This window comes from Protomyctophum parallelum (assembly GCF_964188405.1).
Source record: "Protomyctophum parallelum genome assembly, chromosome: 14".
Classification (NCBI taxonomy): Eukaryota; Metazoa; Chordata; class Actinopteri; order Myctophiformes; family Myctophidae; genus Protomyctophum; species Protomyctophum parallelum.
The window spans coordinates 23,664,117-23,671,616 of NC_139709.1; the positions used below are offsets into that span (position 1 = coordinate 23,664,117).

At 43.4% G+C, this 7,500-nt stretch overlaps 1 protein-coding gene across 1 annotated transcript in view; it reads left to right on the top strand.

Annotated features, from left to right (window-relative positions):
• The window catches only part of plppr4a (phospholipid phosphatase related 4a), a gene marked incomplete at both ends in the record, with an annotated part of 32,421 nt that overhangs the window by 16,931 nt on the left and 7,990 nt on the right, over positions 1–7,500 (top strand). Inside the window, 2 exon segments of the mRNA XM_083782682.1 lie at positions 1,485–1,542; positions 6,818–6,991. Of these exon segments, the coding sequence (XP_083638808.1) occupies positions 1,485–1,542; positions 6,818–6,991 (232 nt within the window).

The window sequence follows — 7,500 nt, forward strand, 5'->3', positions numbered from 1 at the left end:
TGGGATGCATGTCCATGAAAAGATTCAAACAGCAGCACCCACCGCGGTCCCGACTCGCGCTCAGCCTACTGTAGGTCTGACTGATTCAGATCTGCAATTTATCTGAATGACTGTTAAAGGCAAGCACTTATTTAAATGAGTGAATGATTAAGCCCCTAACGCCTATGCCATTGCAAATAGGCAAGATATGCTTGTCATTGTCACTGTAAAATAGGGGTGCACGTCCATTTAGGCCAAAATAAAAACGTTATATTATCACAGCGATATTTATAGGTCTGATATCACGCTGTGCTCCCGTGGTCAAAACTATCTCGCACATATGTGCTCGCATATGTTTTAACAGAGACAATAAAGCGCTGTTTGATTAAGCATCTAAACTTATAGACTACATATGTTTAGATGCCTTTCAGCTGGTCAGACAATGCTTCTCCGCTTGTCTATACGACACAATATTGGTGCAGACAAAGCCAACGACAGCTCCCGACCTAACGTGAGTTTTGGCGTAGGGTACGTCCAAGTTCAAAGTCACGCTGCAAGGATGATTGCCGAAAATTGCGGTGATCTTGGCGTACGCCCATTTTTGGGTGTACACCGCGTTGATAAATGACACACCGATGGTAGAGGACACTATGCAAGTCATCAACTTGCTCATTGGGAGCAATTAGGCGTTCAGCTTACTCAAGGAAACTTCGTCATCAATGTGAGGGTTTACATAGAGAGAGTAGAGACGGCACAAACACAGACACGTGAAAACATGCAGACACGCTAGGTTTGATGTTTATCTGGTATTCTAGATTTTTGAAGCACTAAATTGTTATTGCCCTATTCCTATACTACCCTGATGAAGACTTGGCTTATTTTAACTTTTCTAAATAAAGTACATTTATTTTTATCCACCCTCTCCTCATTTTTTAATCTTTTGAGTGCTCCGATCGCCTTTTCTTTACTAAATTGTTTTTCTTTGCACTCTACTCTACATTTTACCATGTCGTTTGCTGACTAGGGTTCATGCCACGTATACTCTGATCTCGTTCTGCATAGCGTAGACCTGCTAAAGACCTTAATTGTAATTGTAAATTGCATGCAAACACACGCACGCACGCACGCACGCACGCACGCACGCACGCACGCACGCACGCACGCACGCACGCACGCACGCACGCACGCACGCACGCACACACGCACGCACGCACACACACACACACACACACACACACACACACACACACACACACACACACACACACACACACACACGTATGCATACTCAAACTTTGTACAATCTCTCCAGATGCACTGAAAGTGACTTTGTTGCTGATGAATATTCAGATGTCCTTTCCTGTCTGGCCACTTAACGGCAAACTCACCATGATCATTAGCATTATCATTATCATAAAGAACGCGTTGTCTTTCTGTTTCAAGCTCCAACATTGTCTTTATTCTCTTCTGCTTCTTATGTCTATTCTCTCTCTCATTTCTTTTAGAAAGTCTTTTCCTTCACAGCACGCAACTTTGGCAGCCTTCGCTGCTGTCTACATCTCAGTGAGTGCACAACTGCACACATGCACACACACATGCACGCAAGCACCGCCCACACAAACACGCACACACATAGACACACACGCAAGCCCAACACACACCGGGTGCGCAGCGACGCGGCACAGGCGTTGCCGCGCGGCAACACATGAAAAATAGAACAGTGGCGTATTGGAGCGTCAGGCGAGGCGTGAACGCGCGTCGGACGCCGCCGGTGTGGGATGGTGTGGTGTGGGATGGGTTGAAAATAATGGAGGCGGCTGTTTTGACACGCAGCGTTCGCAGGTGGTGTGTGATGGGCTACACACACACACACACACACACACACACACACACACACACACACACACACACAGTACAGTACAGGATAAACCATCAGTAGTTGTAGGTTGTTTATTGCAATGTGTTATGTTTCTGGTGATATTAGTGGTTAGGTGATGAAGTTCTGGGAGTCCAGGAGCAGATAGATGTTGTACAGGTTGATGGAATGGTCTTGACCTTCAGCATCTTGGGAATCCAGTAGGCAGGTGATGTCTGCTGATGAATAATGGAGACTGAAAGAGAAGGTTTGATGGGGTAGTGGAAATGAAGCACAATGACTGGTGGGCTAGATATTATGCTTCTCATTATTGGTATCAGGGGAGGTGTTGTTTACAAGCATCGTCTTCAGGTGTGGTCTTTTATCCTGAACTTAAATTGTCCTAACTATTAATTGTTTCTTGTAATAATGTCACTTCCATGACTGTAGTAGTGAGATGTTGAGGCTGTTGCCGGTGGTGGCATTGGAGGTTGATTATGAACCCCATTCCACGTCTTTCTGCAGCTTGGGCAGTGGAGTATGTTAGCATACGTAGAGCTGGGAGATCGTAGGTGTGATTGGAGTGGAGCTTGTTGGAGTCTGCTTTGATGTAATACATGTCCTTGATTGGTCTTCAAGTTGCTCAAAACCTCTTATGTTATGTTACATACAGAGCCAATAAACAAAAGACCAGGTCCACCCACAAGAACAAGTGTACTCAAGAGACAAATTACATTTAATAAATCTTCTGTCTCTTGTACTGAACTTGAAAAATAATCTTGTCCCATGCCCTCAGGAAAACTTGGACTCGTACTTGGCTCATTTTCATCCACTCTGCCTCTCATCACTCCCTTGAATACTAACACCTAAGATGGCCGTTATGTTTCTGTTCCCCTACATCTTTGTGTCTCAGGAAACCATCGCAAAAGAGTTTAATGACTTAGGTCTGGCCACAGACCATCAGCTGGCTAATCTTACTGCTTATTCTGACTTAAAATAAGTCTTCAACATTATGCAGTAACTTCAACTCAATTCAACTTTATCCTACAGTCAAGGAGGTCTTCTTGCCCTGGGCCTTGACTACTTGTGCTGCCTGTTTTCCATCACAGATCCAGAGATGGAGGACAAAAATAAATATGTAGGGGAATGTCTGGTCTCATCCTCTCCTTCTCGTCTTCAGTGGGGGACCGATTTTGCAGGTTCATCAGTCCCGCTGCTGTCCAGATCAACCACTCCTTGTTCTTCCCTGTCTGTCTAGCTGGTTGATAGTCAGTATTATCTATCTTTATCTAAAAATAAAAATAATAATTTGGGGACCCCCCAAAATAATTTGGCGACCCCCCGAGGGGTCGCAACCCATGGGTTGAGAACCCCTGGTGTACAATGCCACATGTTTTCAGAGTTCCGTCGCGGGAACCAGATTGATGAAGGCTCCTTGGCATTCTCCTGCACCTACAGTAACGCAGCACAAAGATCACACACACACACACACACACACACACACACACACACACACACACACACACACACACACACACACACACACACACACACACACACACACACACACACACACACACACACTCCTCTTTCTTGACTCAGCCTCAAGCTGTGCACAATGTGACTCAGCAGAAATGTGACCCATTTGGATTGGTCTTAAGCTTGTCCTCAGCTCTACTGCATATTCACTTCTCAGCTCTGTCAGGCCAGGGACGGAGATTGTTTATAGCTCGCGTGTGTGTGGCTGTGTGCGATACCAGATGTAATCCAAACATTCAATCAATTAGCCCTGTTTGGAACCTCACTCTAGTCTACGCTCTTTTCTCCAAGAAGAGGTTCCGTATAGAGCAGGGGTGTCAAACTGGTGATCCGTGGGCCGCCTGCCTCAAGCAAAAAGAAAAAAAAAAAAAAAACACTTTTTCTTTTTTTTTCTTTTTTTTTTATAGCTAAAATATAGGCTAATAAGTAAGGCTGCATGATATATCGAACATGTACCTTCATCAGAGTGGAGAATATAAGTATAAATCAAGTTGAGCAAAGCCACTCTTCTCTGCCCCTCTCTCTAACCAGACACAGTTAACGATCGCTTGTTAAGTGCCTGACAGACACAGACAATCAGATGAAATGAAGGCAGGTGTAGAGTAGAGTGTAGACTAGTGAAATGAACATGTTCTCTCTGTGGCTGGCTGGCTGGCTGGGTCTGAGCACTATGTGTGTGGCTTGCTGGCTGGCTGGGTCTGAGCATACATAGATAGATAGATAGATAGATAGATAGATAGATAGATAGATAGATAGATAGATAGATAGATATTATAGCAGTGACTGACTGAGACATCGAGCGTGCGTCCGCAACTGGTTGTGGCCCCCATCAAGTGACCTTTTGACCAATGCGGCCCTCGCCCCAAGTTGAGTTCGACACCCCTGGTATAGAGGTATCCCTGCATCGGTAGAAATGGGGTTAAGCTGTCCTAAAACAGTGGTGAAAACCCTTGTTTCCAAAAAGTAAAGGTATTTCTGGCGAGCTACAGATGATAAGTCGGACCAGGGGAGGCGCTAATGCTGCCTCTCCGGCTGCAATCTCCAACAAAAACATGTTACTGGCTAACTTCATAAGCACCACCATAATAGGAGCAGCATTGTTATGTGATATAATGATGTCAGGAGACACAGAGGTAACAAAAGACTCTGCTCACAAAACATAAAGTGTTCCGTCGAGTGACTGAGTAAGAGTCGCAGCAGGTCAGCAAGTGAACACCGATGGAGCAAGGGCGGACACCACACTCTGCTATTAATCCAGGCATTTCTGTCCATTGGTGTAGCCTCCCCTACTAAAACACAGCTATATCCCCCTCTCTCGCTGTCTTCATCACCAGCAGTCCTAATTAATTTGCGACTGACACCACCCCGTCCCCTGAGTGGCGTACCGCAATATAAGATGCTCCAGTCCAGAACAAAGTTAAACTGAGACTTTGATGATATGATATAGTACTTTATTGTCAGTTCACACTGAACATGTGTCTTGCGACACAGCAGCCATGCATGCAGAACACATATACACCCATTTGACATAACACAAAGAACAAGACAATTTACATACATAAAGACATGAAGACAAGAGCAATATCCACCGCTTAGATTACCCTGTGGCTACTACAACTCCTGATTAAGCCTCAAGGTCGACTGGTGGACAAAGGACCTCTTTAGTCTGACCTTATTGTATGCTGGTACACCATATCTCCTTCCTGAAGGTAGCAACCTATATTCTCCATACAACACATGCTTAGTATTAGAGGTGATATTACTTGCTAACCTTAGGATGCTGTTATCATACGTGGATGTATAAAGTTTCTGAAGTTGTTGTCCAACAATCTTTGAACAAATGTTCAGTTGTTGCAGCAGTTGTGACTTTAGGGCTGCAGACAAACATCCATGATACCAGGTGGCACTACAGTACTGAAGAACACTCATAATAACAGAAGTGAAAAACAAAAGAAGAATCCGTCTACTAGCACCGAAGGATCTTAGACGGCGAAGATTCTTTGCTTTATTTTCTTACACACTGAATCAATCTGATCGTTCCATGACAATAGATTGTCTATTACTACTCCTAGGTATTTGTACAAACATACCTGGTTCGGTTCACCATGAATAGTAATGGGGGATCTGTGTATTTCTGGTGGTGTACCAAAAACAATCTCTTCTGTCTTTTTTGTGTTAATGATGAGAGCGTTGTTATCACTCCATTCAACCACCTTATTTACGCTGTGTTGGTGCAGTCCAGGATCACTGGAACTATCTAGAAGAGAAATCAAAACTGTATCATCTGAGTATTTTAGAATGTATTGGTCTGGTGTGTCAATGCGACATTCAGACATTCAGACAATTCCTCAATTCAGGCATTCCTCAATACGACAGCTGTCAGTATAAAGGGTGAAAAGTACAGCTGAGCTTAATACCAACATTGGTAGTAGTTGCTGATGAGAGGGTTGTGTTCACTTTCACCCCAACTGTACCATTTTTTACACTAGTATAGAATAGCACTGTCGCATGATTCTTATTTGACTTATCTAGGTGTTTTGTGATTAAGTGGACCAGTGTCACAACCGCATCCTCTGTACCGCAACCCTTTTTATAGGCAAACTGACAGGGGTCGAATTGTTCTTTGGTTATACTAACAAGATGTTGTAACAGTATTCTTTCAAGTGATTTCATAATCACTGAAGTGAGAGCTATGGGTCTATAATCCTTATGTTCTTTTGGACATTGGATTTTGGATTTTGGGTAGTGGTTTTCCAAGACAGGGGAATTGTGTGTGTGTCTACAGACGTTTGGAATATTGGTTGCCACACTGGAGCCAGCTCAGATGCAAAGTTTTTGAGGAAAAAAGCACTGCATTCATCTGGCCCATTAGCTTTCCTTGTGTTAGTATACTGAAACACTTTCCTTACATCCTCTTCGGTGATGGTAATTCTGTCTGAGGGGGCAGGTGTTACAGCCTTCAGTATTTCAGTGCACTTTGATCTTCTCAGCGTTGCTCTTGTAGTCAAAAGTCAATCAGAGTCCATGCATATATAAAACTATTGAGTGCCACAGTCCACCCACACACATCACAATACATATTTACCACATGCCTCCAGAGTACACATGCCTCCAGAGATAATGTGTACTAATTTGCTTTAGTTTTGGACATTTTCTTTTGATTGTAGGCCTATGGTTCTATTCTATGGTTCAAGAGTTATAGGCCAGGCAAAGATGAAAGAGAATCGACTTGACATAGATGGACAACTAAACTGAATGACGCACCCATTTTTCAAATATCAAGATTGTGTCATTCAGTTTAGATCATAGTGCATACAGTATGTTTATCCGTTTGTGTTTGTACTGATCCATGTGTGTGTGTGTGTGTGTGTGTGTGTGTGTGTGTGTGTGTGTGTGTGTGTGTGTGTGTGTGTGTGTGTGTGTGTGTGTGCGTGCGTGCCACAGATGTACTTCAATGCAGTGTTGACAGACTCCTCTAAGCTGCTGAAACCTCTTCTAGTGTTTTCCTTCATCATGTTGGCTATCATGGCCGGCCTCACAAGGATGATCCAGTTCAGAAACCACCCGGTGGATGTCTACTGCGGCTGGCTTCTGGGAGGAGCCATTGCTGTCTACCTGGTAATAGACTTTAAATGGTCATTATTTAGAACAACCTACTGCCAGATATGTGGTGCCTTCTTAATAAGCTACTGAAATCCCACTTTAATATACATGCCTTTTCCTCAAAGCTACAATTTACAATTTACAATTTAGGCATTTAGCAGACGCTCTTAATCCAGAGCGATTTACAATAATCAGGAACAAAAGCATGGGAATACATCACAAAAGCATTTATCATAAAACATGCGTAAGCTAAGAAAGTAACAGTGGAATATCTATATTATGAGACTATACATATAAGCTATATATATACTACTATGCTATACAGTAAATATGTACTATGGCGTGCTATGACTATATACAATGCAATTATAGTGCCGTCTACATAACATGCTATAAGTCTGTATCAGATGCTATCTAAGTCTACAGAAATGCTATCTAAGGGGGTAGGGTAAGTGCTATGGGCCATGATGGAGTCTAAAAAGGTGGGTTTTCAGACTACGGCGGAAGATTGGGAGTGATGCTGC